At 46.3% G+C, this 22,890-nt stretch overlaps 1 protein-coding gene across 1 annotated transcript in view; it reads left to right on the forward strand.

Moving 5' to 3' along the window:
• The window catches only part of LOC126278002 (medium-chain acyl-CoA ligase ACSF2, mitochondrial-like), a 272,719-nt gene that overhangs the window by 40,762 nt on the left and 209,067 nt on the right, over positions 1-22,890 (forward strand). Inside the window, exon 2 of the mRNA XM_049977692.1 lies at positions 16,635-16,803. Within this exon, the coding sequence (XP_049833649.1) occupies positions 16,635-16,803 (169 nt within the window). The remainder of the gene's footprint in view (positions 1-16,634; positions 16,804-22,890) is intronic.

Genomic DNA, 22,890 nt, shown 5'->3' on the forward strand with positions numbered 1-22,890 from the left:
GGCGTGCTTCTCTCCGTTTTCTTCTGTACTATAGTGTAGAATATCTTACTATGTTTAATCCAAGTTTCATCGAGCTGTGTTACTTGGCAGTGACACGTTATGCAAAAGTTAATTTTGGGACGCTGTGGCGAAACAAGTGCTGTGTCATTTGAAAGATACAGAGGCGAGCGAGTTCGCCGGGACTTACATCAGTTGATTGCTACTAGCGCCACGTGCTCATAACACGCTTGTGCGTGGCATACAAAGTTTTGTGGCATAATCTAATAATAAAATTCAGAATTGACGTCATTTTTCCAACCTTTGTCAATATATGCTTCAGTGTTTTAATTTGAAAACTGTTAAATCTCAGAATGATCAGATGAATATTTTTCGCTAAAGGCATTGTTTTAAGAAAAAAGAAATTGTAATTTGTGGTACGTTGTAAGGGACCAAACAGCTGAGGTTACCGGTCCATAGGCTTACACACTACTTAATTAACTTAAACCAACTTACGCTAAGGACAACACATACACCCATGCCCAAGGGACGACTCGAACCTCCGACAGGAGGCAAAATGCTTCAGACTGCACGGCTTAAAAAAATGTGGCCCTAAATGATGTATCTACACTCCTGGAAATGGAAAAAGAGCACATTGACACCGGTGTGTCAGACCCACCATACTTGCTCCGGACACTGCGAGAGGGCTGTACAAGCAGTGATCACACGCACAGCACAGCGGACACACCAGGAACCGCTGTGTTGGCCGTCGAATGGCGCTAGCTGCGCAGCATTTGTGCACCGCCGCCGTCAGTGTCAGCCAGTTTGCCGTGGCATACGGAGCTCCATCGCAGTCTTTAACACTGGTAGCATGCCGCGACAGCGTGCACGTGAACCGTATGTGCAGTTGACGGACTTCGAGCGAGGGCGTATAGTGGGCATGCGGGAGGCCGGGTGGACGTACCGCCGAATTGCTCAACACGTGGGGCGTCAGGTCTCCACAGTACATCGATGTTGTCGCCAGTGGTCGGCGGAAGGTGCACGTGCCCGTCGACCTGGGACCGGACCGCAGCGACGCACGGATGCACGCCAAGACCGTAGGATCCTACGCAGTGCCGTAGGGGACCACACCGCCACTTCCCAGCAAATTAGGGACACTGTTGCTCCTGGGGTATCGGCGAGGACCATTCGCAACCGTCTCCATGAAGCTGGACTACGGTCCCGCACACCGTTAGGCCGTCTTCCGCTCACGCCTCAACATCGTGCAGCCCGCCTCCAGTGGTGTCGTGACAGGCGTGAATGGAGGGACGAATGGAGACGTGCCGTCTTCAGCGATGAGAGTCGCTTCTGCCTTGGTGCCAATGATGGTCGTATGCGTGTTTGGCGCCGTGCAGGTGAGCGCCACAATCAGGACTGCATACGACCGAGACACACAGGGCCAACACCCGGCATCATGGTGTGGGGAGCGATCTCCTACACTGGCCGTACACCTCTGGTGATCGTCGAGGGGACACTGAATAGTGCACGGTACATCGAAACAGTCATCGAACCCATCGTTCTACCATTCCTAGACCGGCAAGGGAACTTGCTGTTCCAACAGGACAATGCACGTCCGCATGTATCCCGTGCCACCCAATGTGCTCTAGAAGGTGTAAGTCAACTACCCTGGGCAGCAAGATCTCCGGATCTGTCCCCCATTGAGCATGTTTGGGACTGGATGAAGCGTCGTCTCACGCGGATTGCAAATCCAGCACGAACGCTGGTCCAACTGAGAAGGCAGGTGGAAATGGCATGGCGAGCGCATCGTGCCCACCACCACAAGTCACCGATAGCCACTGGCAGTTATCACGTGAACTCTGTCCACAGCCTCGTATGAGGAACCAATCATCCTCTTCGTCATCCGACGATCCCCATTGCGTCTTGGTGATAGCCCTCTCTCCCAGCGTTGATACAACACACCGCCATAGACGTCCCGTAGGTGCTGTTTCGTCTACACCATCTCGTCCGCCATCGGGCATTCTGGGGACTCCGACCCTGTTGGTCTACCCCGTGGTCGAAAATCGAAACGCCCTTCCACTCGCGCCCATCCCAGCGGCCTTGAATCGGACTGAGATGGCTCCACACCTGGAGCAGCCGCACCTGTTGTTCCATGGACCAGGACATGGGTCCCACTTCTTAAAATCTTCTGCCGGAAGAGCCGATACTGACACCAGCCAACGGGCTAAGGAGCGAGCGCATCGTGCCCACCACCACAAGTCACCGATAGCTACTGGCAGTTATCACGTGAACTCTGTCCACAGCCTCGTGTGAGGAACCAATCATCCTCTTCGTCATCCGACGATCCCCATTGCGTCTTGGTGATAGCCCTCTCACCCAGCGTTGATACAACACACCGCCGTAGACGTCCCGTAGGTGCTGTTTCGTCTACACCATCTCGTCCGCCATCGGGCATTCTGGGGACTCCGACCCTGTTGGTCTACCCCGTGGTCGAAAATCGAAACGCCCTTCCACTCGCGCCCATCCCAGCGGCCTTGAATCGGACTGAGATGGCTCCACACCTGGAGCAGCCGCACCTGTTGTTCCATGGACCAGGACATGGGTCCCACTTCTTAAAATCTTCTGCCGGAAGAGCCGATACTGACACCAGCCAACGGGCTAAGGAGCGAGCGCATCATGCACACCACCACAAGTCACCGATAGCCACTGGCAGTTATCACGTGAACTCTGTCCACAGCCTCGTGTGAGGAACCAATCATCCTCTTCGTCATCCGACGATCCCCATTGCGTCTTGGTGATAGCCCTCTCACCCAGCGTTGATACAACACACCGCCGTAGACGTCCTGTAGGTGCTGTTTCGTCTACACCATCTCGTCCGCCATCGGGCATTCTGGGGACTCCGACCCTGTTGGTCTACCCCGTGGTCGAAAATCGAAACGCCCTTCCACTCGTGCCCATCCCAGCGGCCTTGAATCGGACTGAGATGGCTCAACACCTGGAGCAGCCGCACCTGTTGTTCCATGGACCAGGACATGGGTCCCACTTCTTAAACTCTTCTGCCGGAAGAGCCGATACTGACACCAGCCAACGGGCTAAGGAGCGAGCGCATCGTGCCCACCACCACAAGTCTCCGATAGCCACTGGCAGTTATCACGTGAACTCTGTCCACAGCCTCGTGTGAGGAACAAATCATCCTCTTCGTCATCCGACGATCCCCATTGCGTCTTGGTGATAGCCCTCTCACCCAGCGTTGATACAACACACCGCCGTAGACGTCCCGTAGGTGCTGTTTCGTCTACACCATCTCGTCCGCATCAGGCATTCTGGGGACTCCGACCCTGTTGGTCTACCCCGTGGTCGAAAATCGAAACGCCCTTCCACTCGCGCCCATCCCAGCGGCCTTGAATCGGACTGAGATGGCTCCACACCTGGAGCAGCCGCACCTGTTGTTCCATGGACCAGGACATGGGTCCCACTTCTTAAACTCTTCTGCCGGAAGAGCCGATACTAACACCAGCCAACGGGCTAAGCAGTGAGCGCATCGTGCCCACCACCACAAGTCACCGATAGCCACTGGCAGTTATCACGTGAACTCTGTCCACAGCCTCGTGTGAGGAACCAATCATCCTCTTCGTCATCCGACGATCCCCATTGCGTCTTGGTGATAGCCCTCTCACCCAGCGTTGATACAACACACCGCCGTAGACGTCCCGTAGGTGCTGTTTCGTCTACACCATCTCGTCCGCCATCGGGCATTCTGGGGACTCCGACCCTGTTGGTCTACCCCGTGGTCGAAAATCGAAACGCCCTTCCACTCGCGCCCATCCCAGCGGCCTTGAATCGGACTGAGATGGCTCCACACCTGGAGCAGCCGCACCTGTTGTTCCATGGACCAGGACATGGGTCCCACTTCTTAAAATCTTCTGCCGGAAGAGCCGATACTGACACCAGCCAACGGGCTAAGGAGCGAGCGCATCGTGCACACCACCACAAGTCACCGATAGCCACTGGCAGTTATCACGTGAACTCTGTCCACAGCCTCGTGTGAGGAACCAATCGTCCTCTTCGTCATCCGACGATCCCCATTGCGTCTTGGTGATAGCCCTCTCACCCAGCGTTGATACAACACACCGCCGTAGACGTCCCGTAGGTGCTGTTTCGTCTACACCATCTCGTCCGCCATCGGGCATTCTGGGGACTCCGACCCTGTTGGTCTACCCCGTGGTCGAAAATCGAAACGCCCTTCCACTCGCGCCCATCCCAGCGGCCTTGAATCGGACTGAGATGGCTCCACACCTGGAGCAGCCGCACCTGTTGTTCCATGGACCAGGACAGGGGTCCCACTTCTTAAAATCCGCCGCCACCACCATCAGAGAAGGAGAAGATCCCTCCGATCGTGGTTTACAATCCCACGAACTACATTAAACTGAACACTGAACTGCAACGCCTTATTGCAGGCCAATTGCAGGCAGTTTACCAGAAAGACCATGTCAAGTACCTGTTTGACACAAAGGATGTCAAGGGCTATAGACTATTACACTCATCAGGCTTCTGGCGACAGAAGAACGAAACTCGTCATCAAAGACCTTTCCTGCGAAATTACAGAAACAGATGTCCGGGATGAATTACTCTGTCTCAAATTTCTGGATCCTTTGGTCCACCAATACAACAAGAGGGATCCTTCGACCCTAGGCCCACCTGTGTTATCTCCCTTCTTAGGAGAGATGATGTTGAATCCATTAACCAAATCAACTATCTCCAGTGCATCAAGGTGCATATTGAATCATATGAAAGTCTCAGTGGCCCCTCCATCTGCCATAGGTGTCAATGTTTTCAACACATCGGCAACTACTGCTCACTGCCTTTTCGACGTGTCAAGTATGCCAGCGCATCCGTGTCAGAGGACTGCAAACTCCCAGCCTCAGAAAAACCCACATGTGCCCACTGTTTGGGCACCTGTCACAATCCCCACTACCTGGCTTCCTGAAAGGGTTGCCCTATATTGGCAATTACTGTTCACTGCCTTTTTGGTGAGTCAAGTGTGCTGGCCCATACATGTCCAGAGGACTGCAAACTCCTGGTCTAAGAAAAACCCACATTTGCCCACTGTTGGGCACCTCTCACAATACCCACCAGCTGGTTTCCTGGAAGGTTTGCCCTATACTGGCAATTGCTGCTTACTGCCTTTTTGGTGTGTCAATGGTGACAGCTCGTATGCTTCAGAAGACTGCAAACTTTCGGCCTAAGAAAAACCCACATGTGCCCACTGTTTGGGCACCTCTCACAATACCCACCATCTGGCTTCGTGGAAGGGTTGCCGTATTTACTAGAAGGCTATGAAGTCTTCCCACACTCCAAGAATGAAACCAAGGACGAATCAGCCAGCCCCACCATCCTGAGACCACACCCATTTCCCCATTGTAAGCGATAAATAGATGACCGTCCTACCACTGATTCTCAGGTGCCTGACGCATCTGTGATGCAGGAGCCCCTTCTGGATCCATCCCCTATGATCACATTCGCTGTTACAGCTCAGTCTCCTCCTGCTCATCTCTCATCTGTCTTCTGTGACAAGTACCAAGGCCCACCAAACTGAAAGACTGTCTGCAGCCTCCTCACGCCCACCTGTTGAAGTGCTACAGCCCTCCATTGTGTCTCCTTCTCCACCAGTAACCGTGCCCACCACTGTCCACTGCATGTCAAGCAGCCCACCCAGGATATTACCACAGTGATGAAGACAAGTGCTTCTTTCTGGGATGACATGAGAGAGATCCTCCAGGTCGTCTCTCTGTTCATACAGCCCCACATCAGGGCTGCCACTTGTGAAACAGCTCAAACGATCCATCGGTTGGAGAATGGCCTCAATGAGGTCACAACCCATATACCAGTCTGTTCCGACAGCCCGCTGGACATTCAGAATGTAGCCATTTTGAAGAACATTGCAGTGCAGTTCATTGGAAACAGTCCACGAACTTGCTTTTTGATTTCCATTCTACTGTGACCATCATGGATTGGGACATTCCTCTCCAGTCAGCTGGTAATCTTGACAAGGTAACAGGTATTATATGGCTTGCTCCTGGCTCATAAATTATCTCGAAGTCATAGTCCTGTAATGCCAGGGCCCATCGCGTTAGTCTGCTATGCCTCAATTTGCTTGTAGTCAGAAATGTAAGGGCCTTATGGTCAGTCACCACTTTCACATGCCTCCCCGCCAAATAATAACGGAATCGCTTAAACCCCCATACGATTGCCAATGCCTCCCTTTCAGTAATCGAATATTTCCTCTCGCAAGCATTTAAACTCCTGCTACTGAACGCTATTGTTCTTACTCTCACATCATTTCCGCTCCTCTCCATTTGGTACAAATGTATCCCCAGTCCATAGTCAGAGCTGTCCGATCCCAAATAAAAGTCCTTGGAAAAATCTGGGTGGTACAATATGTCTGCACTACATAGTGCTTCCTTGATATTCTCAAACTCGGTTTGGCACTCTGCACTCCAATGTCACGTCATTCTTGCCTTGGTCAATTCCCTCACACTCGGGGCATTAAGTACGGATCCCTTGACAAATTTTCTATAAAACTCACAAACCCCAAAGAACGCTCGCAACTGCTTCTTACTATGGGGGGTCGGAAAATTTCTAATAGCCTCCATTTTACTAGGATCAGGATAGATACCCTCCTCTGGTATTATATGGCCCATGAATTTTATATTTGATTTGCCAAATTCCGACTTGTCCAGGATTACATTTACCCCTGCAGTTTCAAAAGCTTCCAAGACTGCATCCAATCTATCCAAATGTTCTTCCCATGATTCACTTGCTATCTAGAGGTCATCCATATAAACGGTGACTTTCTTAAGTAACTTCTCGCCCAGTATCTTATCCATTGCTCTTATGAATTCAGACACTGACACATTAAGGCCAAACGGCAACACTATAAATTGATAGCACCTCCCTCCATAAGTAAATGCTGTATACTAGCGGGACTCTGTGGCCAATGGTATTTGCCAGTAACCGGCACTTAAGTCGATACTACTAAGTACCTTCTCTCCTCGGAATTTTTGAATCAGTTCTTCTATAGTCTCAGGCTTGTCCCGCTCCGGCTCGATGACCTTGTTCACCGTCCGTGCATCTAAAACTATCCTCACCTTTCCATCCTTCTTATCAACAACAAAAAGGGGGTTGTTATATTGACTGTTGGCTCTTTCTATAACACCAAGGTCCATCATCCTCTGTATCTCCTCATCTGCTGCTCTTCTTTTCGCCTGGGGAATGGAATACTTTTTTATATTGAACAGTTTATGGTTCTTTATCTTTAGCTTACACTCCACCCCTTTCATGATACCTAGCCGTTGAGAAAATACCTTACAACGCCTGTATAATACTGTGGCTAATTTGCTCTTAATCTCCTCATTTACTGATCATACCCTCTTCATGTCGATCCTCTTGTGCTAATCCCTCAAAGTACACCAACACTTCTTCTTCTAGTTCCTCTTCCCCGTATCCTACTGTGGGTTCCTCTTCATAACACAAACTTATCCTTTTAAATTCTTCCTCTTCTTTTATTGCACTACCCTCAGCAAACTTTAACCTCTTCTCTTCTCCCTTTCTTCCTTTGACCTTGATAGTACCTTCATCAAAACTCACTATCGCTTCTACTTCATTCAACCAATCTATTCCTAAAATAATTGATGTGTTCAGTCCAGACACCACCAAAAATGTTGCTTCGTATTCTTGTCCCTCTATCTCGAAGGTAATCAACACTTGTTCTTTAATAGGTTTACTCCTTGCACCCAACGCATTCACAATTCTCACTCCACTCACCAAAAACTAGGCAAGCTAATGCTTGCTTTCAGTACCTGTTCATATAACCGCTTGAATATTGCACATGCTTCACTTCCTGTGTCAACTAGTGCCACAATATTTAGTCCACATAGCTTAATCCGTATCATGGGTAGTATAGGTTCTTTGCGAACCCTACTTCTTTCGTTCAGTAGATCTCCTCTTAGATCTCCACCATTGTCATGTCTTAGTAGGTTTATTCTAGACCTTGTAGCTCTCACTCCTGACCAGACCTCATCTGGAGTGTCACTCAGTTTTCCGGTCTCTCCGCCTCTTCTATATGCACTGTGTCATTCATTCGCCTATCCCTTCCTCTCTCATGATCTCTTGGTTCTTCACTCCTTCTCCAATCATTCCTCCATTGCCGTTCACCACCATGGTTCCTATACCTATGGCCACCACCTCTTCCTCTATAATTAGACGAATTATTAAAATGATTCCTTTGGTCACTACTTTCCTCTCGGTTTTGATCTTTAGCTTGGTTGTGTTCCTGTGATCGAACAGATTCCAACTGTTCCAGTATCTCCATCAAGGCCTCCCTATCTTTAATCAGGCTCCCGGATACAGTTTCTTGCATTCTCCGGCTCAATCTTCTTTTTATCGCTGATATCATTATGTCATCAATCAGGGGTTGTTCCAAGGTCTCATTTAATTCCCACAAATGTTCGGCAAACTCTCTCGACGTTCCTCTCCATGTATTAAGTGACTTGCGGTGTAGTAGGTCCTCAAGTGCTGCACACTGATGACTTTTGGACCAGTATTTCTTCAAGAATTCCCCTTCAAACTGATCATAACTAGTATTCCCTTCCTTCTTCCTGACTCCCCAAGTGAAGGCCTCACCTTCCATCCCATCAATTGCAAATTGAATCTTGTCTGCGCCTTTGAAATGTGCTGGGAAAACTCCTTTTAACCATTTCATAAATATCATTGGGTGAAACTCTCCTTTTGGTTTATATTTCTGTCCTGTACTGTTTTGGACGTACTGACTATCACCGCTCATCAAGGTAACGACTCTACCTTCCCCAACGGTTAAAGTTGCATTGCTAATTCGTTTATCAATTTCGTCTGTCTTGCTCTCTAATTGTTGCACTCCATGTTGTGATTGCCTGACCTCCATTGCAACCATCTTGTTATCCTCCTCTCGTTGCACGGCTATAGCATTTTTCAGATTGACAGGCAGTTGCTTTTGCCTATCTCCTATCCCCTTAACCGCATAATTGCATTATTTCTGCACCTGCGTCACCTCGGCAATTCGATGATTGCAATTTGTTTCCACTTCGGTGATCCTTCCTTCCAATTCGTCTTTAGTTTCTTTAATACCGTCTTCTATCCTTTTTGTTAACCTTCCTTCCATCTTCTCCGTGTCTCCCTGGACTTGGTCTATGCTCTTCTACAGCTTAGTCTCTCTCTTATTGATGTCCATCTTCAGTCGTTCTTCTAACTCCTGCATTTCCTTCTTCAGATTATATTCTATCTTCCTTTCCGATGTTTTGATCTCTTGTGCCAGAGTTTCCTTAAATGATTTTTCTAAGCTTTCTTTGGTTTCTTGTAAATCTTCCTTTAATGATTTGAGGAACATTTCTCTCCTTTCTCTAGTTTCTTCTAATTTCTCTTTTGTTGCCTTGGTTTCCTTTAAACACTTCTTTAAAAGCTTCCGTGACGAATTCTTGGCTCGTTTTGTTGTGGTAATGTTCACACGTGTCTTTCTTTGGTGTTCACTTTTCACAATTTTTCGCGCGGATTTACGCGTTTGTACGTTATAACACTGTTTATCGACACTACTACTCTCATCTAATATGGCAAAAAAAAAAAACCAGTTTATTCACAATCGTAAGATGCTATTACTTCGTATTGTTCAAGATGCACTGTTTATTGTCGCGATTTTAAAGTTTATACTCTGTCTTCATCCGAAATTGAAAACCATTTTCACACGTTAATCAAGATAAAATTATTATTCGTCCGAGGATTGCACTTGTCCTTTCACTGCAAACCAAGGTGTAACACCTCCGATTTTATCCCGACCTGATCGGATCGAATAGCAGCCCAATATTTATTATTAACATGACCGTGAACCTGATGGGGCTGGTAATCGGAACTGACTGCTACGGAAGTTGTTACTTTCCAGTTCGTTCTGCTCAGTACTATAATACTGAATGTCTGGAATAAGGAGCACCAACACAGTTTTACTAATTACGAACTTATATTCTTCTCAAAACACAAAAAGGAGACAGCCACTGCCTTCGTCATATATATCTAATTACGGCTAATCTCAGCACAGGCTTTCTTCATTTTCCATTATCGTCACACGCTAATCCATAACTGCATCCAACACTGCAATCCAAGGTTAGGCCGGCGCGGTAGACGCGAGACCAAATATCGGCACCAGTAACGCCACTGATCACTTTCGTAATGACACTTCTTCACTTTCCCGCTATTAATCTATTACATAGGGGTCTAACCACGGCGATGGCGACACCCTTCTCCGTTAAAGCCCTGTATTTCAACAATGGCCTTCACACACATATACACGCCAACCACACTGGGGCATCTCAACACTCGCTCTCTCAACACGTCACAATCAGTGCTAGGATGGTGCAAATGTTTTGTAAGCCAGTCACAGTGTCGTGCAGGGCATCCACTTTGTCATAGAGATGCCTTGCCCTCTCTCGAATTGACGTCTTCACAGTTACCGTGTTTGTTTCCTCGTGGAGGCTAACTACCCTCGTGAGGAGAGAGACATGCAGGTTCCACTGAAGCGCCTTATTCGTGTTCGTCCTATCGACCTGTGCCAATTGCAAAGTTATAGTAAGGGCCTATGGACCTCTTACACATGGTCTCCTGACACTAAATATCTAGATGTCTGGACGGACAAAAAACTGCTCTTCCATCGACTTGGAGAATACGTCACCCAAAAAGGACAGAAGCTGATAAAAGTGTTGTACCCAATGTTCGACAGCAGGAAATTGAACCTAGAAACCAAGCTCCGACTATACCGGATGGTTGTCCACCCCTCCCTCACCTATTGCAGCACTGCGTGGCCACAGATGCAGACCCTCCAGCGCCTGCAGAATAAGGTGCTTCAGTGGAACCTGCTTGTCTCTCTCCTCACGAGGGTAGTTAGCCTCCACGAGGAAACAAACACGGTAACTGTGAAGACGTCAATTCGAGAGAGGGCAAGGCATCTCTGTGACAAAGTGGATGCCCTGCACGACACTGTGACTGGCTTACAAAACATTTGCACCATCCTAGCACTGACACCGCCACCCTATTCCTCTCATCATTGTTGAGGAATCATATTCAGAACATGGCTAACGGTAGCCCTATTACTGTCACTAATGAAGTGCCAGTCTTTATATGACAACTCAATATGTGTCGCACTTCAACGACTACTAATATTAGTACCTATGTAGTTGTGATACCTATTGATTGTTACCTTGAACTTCCACCGTTAGAGGGTGCTATGGGACTTCAAGTGACACCACCACACCTTCAACATGCACTCCAATGACATCATTGTAGGATAGAACATATTTATCTATACAGCAAGACAGAAAGACCGAGATCCATCGGCGACGCTGTAGCTCAACCTATCCCAAAAAAAGGACCCATGTGGCGGCAGACACTTCGCACCGAGATATTAATCTGTCCGCATCAGTCAAACGCCGGCTTACGCGCTCCGTCGGATGACGTCAGAGCTAGGCACCTGCCAAACGTGTTCGGTCAAAGTCGGAAGCGTACCCGCGTGGACTGCACACCGTCCCTGGATCGCTTAGATTTCACGGAAGTAACTGTGTGTGTAAACAGGAAAGTTGACAAAACCGCGTGGCCAGTAGTGATATTGCACTTTTGTGGCGGGCAGTTAACTTGGATGATTGTAAGCCAGGGCGAGAGACTATTTTACTTGGAATTACCGTAGAGTTCGTCTCTGAATTGCTGATAGTACTGTTCATGATAGGGACATTAATATTATAATCAGGAATACTATCATGTTTATGCATGCGAACTTTTTGAATATATTAATCAGTTAGAACTCAGAACCTTTATTTATAGAGATGGTTCCTGATCCTGTTGAATAAATACACTACTGGCCATTAAAATTGCTACACCACGAAGATGACGTGATACAGACGCGAAATTTAACCGACAGGAAGAAGATGCTGTGATATGCAAATGAGTAGCTTTTCAGAGCATTCACACAAAGTTGGCGCTGGTGGCGACACCTAAAACGTGCTGACGTGAGGAAAGTTTCCAACCGATTTTTCATACACAAACAGCAGTTGACCGGCATTGCCTGGTGAAACGCTGATGTGCTGCCTCGTGTAACGAGGAGAAATGCGTACCTTCACGTTTCCGATTGTTCCGGATTGTAGCCTATCATGATTACGGTTTATCGTATCGCGACATTGCTGCTCGCGTTGGACGAGACCCAATGACTGTTAGCAGAATATGGAATCGGTGGGTTCAGGAGGGTAATACGGAACGCCATGCTGGATCCACACGGCCTTGTATCACTAGCAGTCGAGATGATAGGCATCTTATCCGCACGGCTGTAACGGATCGTGCAGCCACGTCTCGATCCCTGAGTCAACAGATGGGGACGTTTGCAAGACGACAACCATCTGCACGAACAGTTCGACGGCGTTTGGAGCAGTATGGAGTATCAGCTCAGAGACCATGGCTGCGGTTACCCTTGAAGCTGCATCACAGACAGGAGCGCCTGCGATAGTGTACTGAACGACGAACCCGGGTGCACGAATGGCAAAACGTATTTTTTATCTGATGAATCCAGGTTCTGTTTACAGCATCATGATGGTCGCATCCTTGTTTGGTGACATCGCGGTGAACGCACATTGGAAGCGTGTATTCGTCATCGCCATACTGGCGTGTCACCCGGCGTGATAGTATGGGGTGCCATTGGTTACACGTCTCTGTCACCTCTTGTTCTCATTGACGGCACTTTGAACAGTGGACGTTACATTTCAGATATGTTACGACCCGTGTCTGTACCCTTCATTCGATCCCTGCGCACCCTACATTTCAGCAGGATAATGCACGACCGCATGTTGCAGGTCCTGTACGGGCCTTTCTGGATACAGAAAATGTTCGACTGCTGCCCTGGCCAGCACATTCTCCACATCTCTCACCAATTGAAAACGTCTGGTCAATGGTGGCCGAGCAACTGGCTCGTCACAATACGCCAGTCATTACACTTGATGAACTGTGGCATCGTGATGAAGCTGCATGAGCAGCTGTGCCTGTACACGCCATCCAAGCTCTGTTTGACTCAATGCCCAGGCGTATCACGGCCGTTATTACGGCCAGAGTTGGTCGTTCTGGGTACTGATTTCTCAGGATCTATGCACCTAAATTCCGTGAAAATGTAATCACATTGCAGTTCTAGTATAATACAGGGTGAAAAGTATTTAAACCGACAAACTCTGGTTGTAGGGGACATCAAAACAATATTTTTACCTAATGTAATTTTTTCCTATGATTAGTTTTTAAACAGGTAGAGGGTAGATTTCTCTGGCAGCAAAGTAATTAAACCAACAAATACTTTTCCATTTCTTTACGATCAAGATACAAAACACTAACACAACCCAATCTCAATTACATTAGATTTTTAAAAATGCCTCTATTGAGAGGTAAACAAAGGTTACATCATTGGATCATGTTCTGTCTGACACGGGCAAAAACCCCAGGAGTATCCTGAATTATTCGTGGTGCTGCTTCTATTCGGGCAATCAGATCCTCTTCTAATGCAACAGCAGTTGCGTAAACAAGGTAGCGCATCGCTCCCCAAACAAAAAAGTCCAGAGGGGCCATATGTGGGGATCGAGCAGGCGATGGTAAAGGACCACTTCTGCCAATCCACGATTCTGGGAACCGTAGGTCCAGGAATCGACGCACACGATGACTGAAATGTGCCGGCGCCCATCATGTTGGAACGACATGCGTTGTCTTGTAGGGAGCGGGACATCTTCCAGCAATTCTGGCAATGCTCTGGCGAGAAAATTCTATTAGTGCCTGCCATTTAGTGGCCTAAGTATAAGATACGGCCCAATCAAACAGTCCCCAACAACACCGATGCACACATTAACGAAGAACCGCACTTGATGAGCGCTAGTAACTGTGGCATATGGGTTATCCTCACTCCAAACATGCGAATTGTGCATGTTGAAGACTCCATCACCCCCGAATGTTGCTTCATCGGTAAACAACACAGAGGATGGAAATGTAGGATGTATTTCACACTGTTCCAGGTACCACTGCGAAAACTGTGCTCTGGGTGGATAATCGACTGGTTCCCGTTTGTGGACACGCTGCAAGTGAAATGGACCTAACAATTGCTCTCGAAGGAATGTTCCTACGTTCGTCTGAATCGTCCCCCTGTTACGTGCAACTGCACGAGTGCTGATTGAAGGATCCTGCTCCACATGCTGCTCGACAGCTTCCTCAAATTGCAGCGTTCTTATCGTGCGACAGCCTCGCTGTCCAAGTAATCTGCTAAATGACCCGGTCTCACGCAGACGTTGGTACACAGCAGCAAAGGTCGTATGATGCAGGATACGGCAATTACGATATTGTTGTTGATAAACCCGCTGTGCTGCTCGTCAATTGTGGTGCGCTACGTAGTACACACCAACCATATCTGTGTACTCATTCCAGGTGTATCGGTCCATTAGTAAACAGAGGCAATGCACTACTACACTAGTGGAGAGCAGTTGCCTACAACTGAAGAGCGTAATACGCCCTCTAACAACTGAAGATCGTAATACCGCCACTAACAACTGAAGAGCGTAATACGGCCTCGAGCGCTTTAAATAATCCTCGTAGGAAAAAATGGCATTAGGGAAAAATATTTGTTTTCGTGTCCCCTAGAAGGTACCAAAGTTTGTTGGTTTAAATACTGTTGTGTACATAGTTCCGCGTAGTCAGCGTGTACACAACTTTCCCACTAGAGCGCGCCCCGCTAAGCACAACAGTGCAAGTGCAGCGCTCGTCCGTCTCCGCACTACGAGATGGCGCTGCCTTAGAGACAGACCAAATTCTGCTTCCGCCGATCCGCATATTAATATGTAACGCAGCCAATGAGATTGCTGCTAAAATAGAACCTTTTCTCCTCGCAGATCACACTCACGCAGTGATACATGAACGCGCGAGGTATTATAACGAGTGTACAGACCTCCGATTACTCAGTCTGCATTTGTCTTCACCAGTGTGTACCAGTTTGCATTTGTCTGCACCAGTCTGCATTAGTCTGTACCAGTCTAAAGTCAAGTTTCAGTCTGCACCTAAGAAGATTACCATATTCCTGTACATAGCTATGAAGATAAATGTATAGACACTTTGTCAAATATCAGAGATATGTGACAATAAGATTAATGTACTAAGACCAAAGGAACTTCAGATTGTCAATTGTAAATAGCATCCAGAATCAAGTTATGTAATGTCTATGCTTTTTATTATTTAAATAAAGGTGTGCGAAATTTAATCAAGTACTGTTTAAAGTTGGTCACTGTCAATCTGCTACTCTAAGTCTGCAAGTGGCATTTCTATCGTCTGACCTAACGTCAGAAGATAGACACGCCACGATAAGACCACGATACATCTTGCTGACACTCGCCTACTTCGTTAGAGCGACAAGTCAAATAATCTGATGGTGTGTGTACCGAAGGTCTTACAGCACGCACACCACTAATACTTTTCACCCTGCATGTTTGTCGAATGAATACCTGTTTATCATCTGCATTTCTTCTTGGTGTAGCAATTTTAATGGCCAGTAGTGTAGTTAGTAGGAACATTTTCTTTCAGCTAGTACAAGAGGAATGTGGACTTGCATATTGAAAATTATGGTCAGTATCTTGCCGTCGCTTGCTAGCTGACCACAATAATAATTTTCAGACTCTTGTAACAAATGCGGTGAAGCATGAAATTATTATTTCAGCCGTCGCCTCACAATGCCTGTGTACTTTATTCTACTTAAACTGTTTATTATTATTATTATTATTATTATTATTTCTCTTTCCTGTCTCAGACATTATGTCTGGTTAAAAATGGAAAGTGATGCAGACCTTGATCAAGCGTGACTTCCTTTTAAGTGTATGGTATATGTTACATTGCATTTTGGAGCTTTCCGGTAATTGAACATGTATCAATAATTACAGATTTCTGTACTTGTACATATACTTTTGGATGTAGCTGTATTGCGTTGATGTACTGGTGGATATTGTCTGGTATGAATCCTGTAGTTGATAGTATAATTGGTATGATGTCAACTTTATCCTGATGCCACATGTCTTTGACTTCCTCGGCCAGTTGGGTGTATTTTTCAATGTTTCTCCTGTTTTCTTCTGTATATTTGTCGTATTGGGTATGGATATTTCGATTAGTTGTGTTAATTTCTTCTTTTTATTGGTGAGTATGCTGTCAGGTTTGTTATGTGGTGTTGTTTTATCTGTTATAATGGTTCTGTTCCAGTATTATTATTATTATTATCATAAAAATTGTTGTTAAAAGTGTATGCATGTGCGGTATGTTAAAAATGGCAGGCAGCTGGATGGAGGGGGGGAGGGAGTGGATGATGAGGGACAGTAAATAACATGTGAACCTTCTCTCCTTCAGAAACGAACCCTGGATCTGCACATCTTCACCTTTTTCGACTTCTATCCCCTGCTCTTTCACCGTCCCCCTACTCTTTTGCCCTTCCTTATTTCCTATAATCTCCATGACCCCTACTGAAACGGCGCCCGACTGCCGCAGCGTGGTTTCTCTACCGCCTGCACGGTGGAAGCTCAGACGGCGTTGCTGGTCTGCAGGTTGAGCGCGCCGCCGCCCAGCTATTGGCACCAGCCCAGCGCGGAGCCGCTCCTCGCGATCACCGTGGGCCAGCTGGTGGACAGCGCCGCCGACCGCTTCGGCCCCCGGGAGGCGCTCGTCTCCTGCCACCAGGGCGTGCGGCTCACCTTCAGCGAGGTCAAGCGCCGGGTGAGTTTCCTCCGTCCCCAGCACGACGTCGCTGCACTTGTTGGCCTGTCGCTATAAGACAAAAGGCAGCGCTGTCATCAAGCCGGAGGCTGGTCTGAGCCTTGCTTCGCATAGTGTCTTACATTCTGCGTGGTGTCTGTTTGTTCTAAGTCGTGTCTCCGTACCACTTTCGCGCAACGACTCTCTGAGCGTGTTTTTTAGGGAATTGACTAGTTTGAACTTGGGATCTGTTGCTGGCAAGGAGACGCCAGACCACACATGACATGTAGAGTTCAGTGAGACTAGCGATGATACAACCAAATACTTAATGATTTCAGCGTCAGCTCCACTGCACTCCCTGTAAAAGGATCTTAATACTAACTAAATTTAGTGGAAGGGGTTCAAGGCTTTCCTATTTTTAGTTAGCTGGTAAAATAACTTCGAAAAAGCAGTTAAGCTTACCACTGGAAATTTTATTCTACTCACAAAATATTGCTTATAAATTCCACTACTGATAAAAGGAAATGTTTTAATACAGGATGATAGAAACCAACTGCGTTGAACAAAAACGTAAACGAATATTCCCTGAATGGGTTTCAAGTTCTACAATGGATCGAAGGATGACCTATGCCGTATCACATCTATAATCTAGGTTTAAATTAAGTTTCACAAAAGAGAAAACTATCAACATGGTCTACAGTGAGCCTCAATTATCTTTAATTACTTATCTAACTTGTCGTAAATTACAGTGGCTGATGTGGCTTCTCAATAATTATATAACAGAAAAATCATCACGTTTCAGAATTTTAATTCAAATAGCAAATGCGAACACCATGAGATTTAATTGACGATCGATGCTAGTATTACGTAAAAACGGGGATGTAACAGATGAGACTTCCACAGTTCTGAGTGAACTGTGCGCTGTTATGCGGCATCGTGTGCGTTCATTACCTTGTCGTTGGTTAGGCAGCGTCAGGGGGCGGCGGGCGGCGCAGCTCCATACAGCTCGCCTTCTCGGAAGCAACTCCCTCCTAACTTCTCCTTCCTACAATTTACCGAAGTTGGTTTAAAAAAAAGCTATCTGGCTGTGTTTTCAACTGACCAATCAGGGTCTCAATGTTAACCTTAAGCTCCACCTACAAAATTCTGTCTATCCAATGAGAAACGTTATACTTTTCGTGGTGGGGCAATGTTTTTAACGTTTGCAACGTAACAGAGACGCGAAAAAGCCTCAGGCTAAAACTTGCATATCGTGTGACCCTCTTAGTGTTATCGTAAGATCTATACTGTTCTTCTGGACGGCTCTATCTTATAACATGGGCTGAGGGGTGGTCCTGGCGGTTGGCTGGCGACGTGGGTGTCCGTCCCTTATCGTAGGGCCTTCTAGCTTAACACGGTTCTGCTCTCGGCTTCTGTTCTCGTTTCTCCCCTCGGAACTGCTTCTGTTTCACGGTGGGAAGGTATGACATGCATTTAGGCATTCTTGTGTTAGTCTATGGTATTCCATTTGCTCACTCTTTAATCGTATTACTTTGGTTAATTTAATGTCACAATTTATTTGTAGCTATGTGACATACTGCTCGATTTGCTTATCATGTCAGGGTTTCCATGGAAGGTGTTGGATTTGCCTGACACCTTACAAGTGTAGTTGGAGGTGTTATACAGGGTGTTACAAAAAGGTACGGCCAAACTTTCAGGAAACATTCCTCACACACAAAGAAAGAAAATATGTTATGTGGACATGTGTCCGGAAACGCTTACTTTCCATGTTAGAGCTCATTTTATTACTTCTCTTCAAATCACATTAATCATGGAATGGAAACACACAGCAACAGAACGTACCACCGTGACTTCAAACACTTTGTTACAGGAAATGTTCAAAATGTCCTCCGTTAGCGAGGATACATGCATCCACCCTCCGTCGCATGGAATCCCTGATGTGCTGATGCAGCCCTGGAGAAAGGCGTATTGTGTCACAGACGTCCACAATACGAACACGAAGAGTCTCTACATTTGGTGCCGGGGTTGCGTAGACAAGAGCTTTCAAATGCCCCCATAAATGAAAGTCAAGAGGGTTGAGGTCAGGAGAGCGTGGAGGCCATGGAATTGGTCCGCCTCTACCAATCTATCGGTCACCGAATCTGTTGTTGAGAAGCGTACAAACACTTCGACTGAAATGTGTAGGAGCTCCATCGTGCATGAACCACATGTTGTGTCGTACATGTAAAGGCACATGTTCTAGCAGTACAGGTAGAATATCCCGTAGGAAATCATGATAACGTGTTCCACTGAGCGTAGGTGGAAGAACATGGGGCCCAATCAAGACATCACCGACAATGCCTGCCCAAACGTTCACAGAAAATCTGTGTTGATGACGTGATTGCACAATTGCGTGCGGATTCTCGTCAGCCCACACATGTTGATTGTGTAAATTTACGATTTGATCACGTTGAAATGAAGCCTCATCCGTAAAGAGAACATTTGCACTGAAATGAGGATTGACACATTGTTGGATGAACCATTCGCAGAAGTGTACCCGTGGAGGCCAATCAGCTGCTGATAGAACCTGCACACGCTGTACATGGTACGGAAACAACTGGTTCTCCCGTAGCACTCTCCATACAGTGACGTGGTTACGGTACCTTGTACAGCAGCAACTTCTCTGACGCTGACATTAGGGTTATAGTCAACTGCACGAAGAATTGCCTCGTCCATTGCAGGTGTCCTCTTCGTTCTAGGCCTTCCTCAGTCGCGAGTCATAGGCTGGAATGTTTCGTGCTCCCTAAGACGCCGATCAATTGCTTCGAACTTTTTTCTGTCGGGACACCTTCGTTCTGGAAATCTGTCTCGATACAAACGTCCTGCGCCACGGCTATTGCCTCGTGCTAATCCATACATCAAATGGGCATCTGCCAACTCCGCATTTGTAAACATCGCACTGACTGCAAAATCACGTTCGTGATGAACACTAACCTGTTGATGCTACGTACTAATTTGCTTGATGCTAGTACTGTAGAGTAATGTCGCATGTCAACACAAGCACCGAACTCAACATTACCTTCCTCCAATTGGGCCAACTGGCGGTGAATCGACGAAGTACAGTACATACTGACGAAACTGAAAGGAGCTCTAACATGGAAATTAAGCGTTTCCGGACACATGTCCACATAACATCTTTTCTTTATTAGTGTGTGAGGAATGTTTCCTAAAAGTTTGGCCGTACCTTTTTGTAACACCCTGTATTGTTGGCTCCCTCCGAACTTTGAGCTGACTTTTTTACCCAGACAATGGTTCGAAGTTTAAGGCACTGGGAGTAGAAAACATTCCGTTAGAACTACTGATTGTCTTCTTAGTGCCAGCCATGGCAAAACTCTTCCATCTGGTGAGCAAGAGGTATGAGACAGGCGAAATATCCTCAGACTTCAAGAAGAATATAATAATTCCAGTTCCGAAGAGTGCAGGTGCTGCATTTGTGAAAACTACCGAACTATCAGTTTGGAAAAACTGGTAGAACCCGACCTTGGAGAAGATAACTTTAGATCCTGGAGAAATGTAGACACACGCGAGGCGATACTGATCCTAAGATTTCTCATGGAAGATAGTTTAAGGACAGCCAAAACAATGTTTATAGCATTTGTAGACTTAGAAAAAGCTTTTGATAATGTTGACTGGAATACTCTACTTCAAATTCTAAGGATGGCAGGGAGCGAAAAGCTATTTATAATTTGTAAACTATAGATTTCAGCGATCAGTCGTTCTTTTTAAATTTTATTGGCAGATCTAGATTTCAGCTTTGATTTCAATGAACTGTGGATGAAGCCCAACCATCAGGCATTACATGCATTGGGCATAAATAATAGTGCATTGAGAATGGCTAGCTTCTAGCTGAAATCTAGATCTGCCAATTAAATTTAAAAAGGATGACTTATCGCTGAAATCTATAATTTACAAGTCAATATAACAGTCACTGAGTGCAACAGTTTTCCCAATGGAAGGTAACCTGATGAACATTTCTAAAAATGGTAAAAAATGGCTCTGAGCACTATGGGACTTAACATCTGAGGTCATCAGTCCTCTAGAACTTAGAACTACTTAAACCTAACTAACCTAAGGAAGTCACACACATCCATGCCCGTAGCAGTCGCGCGGCTGCATCATTCACGTCGGTTTGCAGTAGAGTTGTGGAGCGTATACTGTATTCAAACATTATGAATCACCCCGAAGGGAACGATCTATTGATACGTAATCAGCTTGGTTACAGAAAACATCGTTCTTGTGCAGCGCAGCTAGGTCTTTATTCGCACGAAGTAATGGCCGCTATCGACAGGGGATCTCAGGTTGATTCCGTATTTCTGGATTTCCGGGAAGCTTTTGACACCGTTCCTCACAAGCGACTTCTAATCAAGCTGCGAGCCTATGGGTTATCGTCTCAGTTGTGCGACTGGATTCGTGATTTCCTGTCAGGAAGGTCGCAGTTCGTAGTAATAGACGGCAAATCATCGAGTAAAACTGAAGTGATATCGGGAGTTCCCCAGGGAAGCGTCCTGGGACCTCTGCTGTTCCTGATCTATATAAATGACCCTTGTGACAATCTGAGCATTTCTTTTAGGATGTTCGCAGATGATGCTGTAATTTCCCGTCTAGTAAGGTCATCCGAAGACCAGTATCAGTTGCAAAGCGATTTACAAAAGATTGCTGTATGGTGTGGCACGTGGCAGTTGACGCTAAATAACGAAAAGTGTGAGGTGATTCACATGAGTTCCGAAAGAAATCCGTTGGATTTCGATTACTCGATAAATAGTACAATTCTCAAGGCTGTCAATTCAACTAAATACCTGGGTATTAAAATTTCCAACAACTTCAGTTGGAAGACCACATAGATAATATTGTGGGGAAGGGGAGCCAAATGTTGCGTTTCATTGGCAGGACACTTAGAAGATGCAACAAGTTCACTAAAGAGACAGCTTACACTACACTCGTTCGTCCTCTGTTAGAATATTGCTGCGCGGTGTGGGATCCTTACCAGGTGGGATTGACTGAGGACATCGAAATTGTGCAAAAAAGGCAGCTCGTTTTGTATTATCACGTAATATGGGAGAGAGTGTGGCAGATATGATACGCGAGTTGGGATGGAAGTCATTAAAGCAAAGACGTTTTTCGTCGCGGCGAGATCTATTTACGAAATTTCAGTCAACAACTTTCTCTTCCAAATGCGAAAATATTTTGTTGAACCCAACCTACATAGGTAGGAATGATCATCAAAATAAAATAAGAGAAATCAGAGCTCGAACAGAAAGGTTTAGGTGTTCGTTTTTCCCGCGTGCTGTTCGGGAGTGGAATCGTAGAGAGATAGTATGATTGTGGTTAGATAAACCCTCTTCCATGCACTTAAATGTGAATTGCAGAGTGGTCATGTAGATGTAGATGTAGATGTAGACTGAAGCGCCTATAACCGCTCGGCCACCGCGGCCGGTAAATATTTATGATTTGTACAGAAACCAGATGGCAGCTGTAAGAGGCGAGGGGCATGAAAGGGAAGCAGTAGTTGAGAAGGGAGCGAGACGGGGTTGTAGCGTATCCTCGATGTTATACAATCTGCCCATTGCGCAAGCAGTAAAGGAAACCAAAGAAAAATTTGAAGTAGGAATTAAAGTCCAAGGAGAATAAATAAAAAAATGTAAGGTTTGCTGATGACATTGTAATACTGTCAGTGATAGCAAAGGACTTCGAAGAACAGTTGAACGGAATGAATAGTGTTTTGAAAGGAGGATATAAGATGAATATCAACAAAAGCAAAACGAGGATAATGGAATGTAGTCGAATTAAATCCCGTGATGCTGCCGGAAACGAGACACCCAAAGTAGTATATGAGTTTTCTTTGAGGGGGGGGGGGGAGGGGGGGGGGCAGCAAAATAACTCATGATGGCCGAGTACAAAAAATGTAGACACGCAATGGCAAGAAACGCGTTTCTGAAGAAGAGAAGTTCGTTAATTCCGAGTATAATTTAAGTGTCAACAAGTCTTTTCTGAAAGTATTTGTATGGAGTGTAGTCATCTATGGAATCGAAACATGGCCGATAAACAGTTACAGACAAAAAGGGAATAGAA

This window comes from Schistocerca gregaria, chromosome 6, assembly GCF_023897955.1.
Source record: "Schistocerca gregaria isolate iqSchGreg1 chromosome 6, iqSchGreg1.2, whole genome shotgun sequence".
Lineage (NCBI taxonomy): Eukaryota > Metazoa > Arthropoda > Insecta > Orthoptera > Acrididae > Schistocerca > Schistocerca gregaria.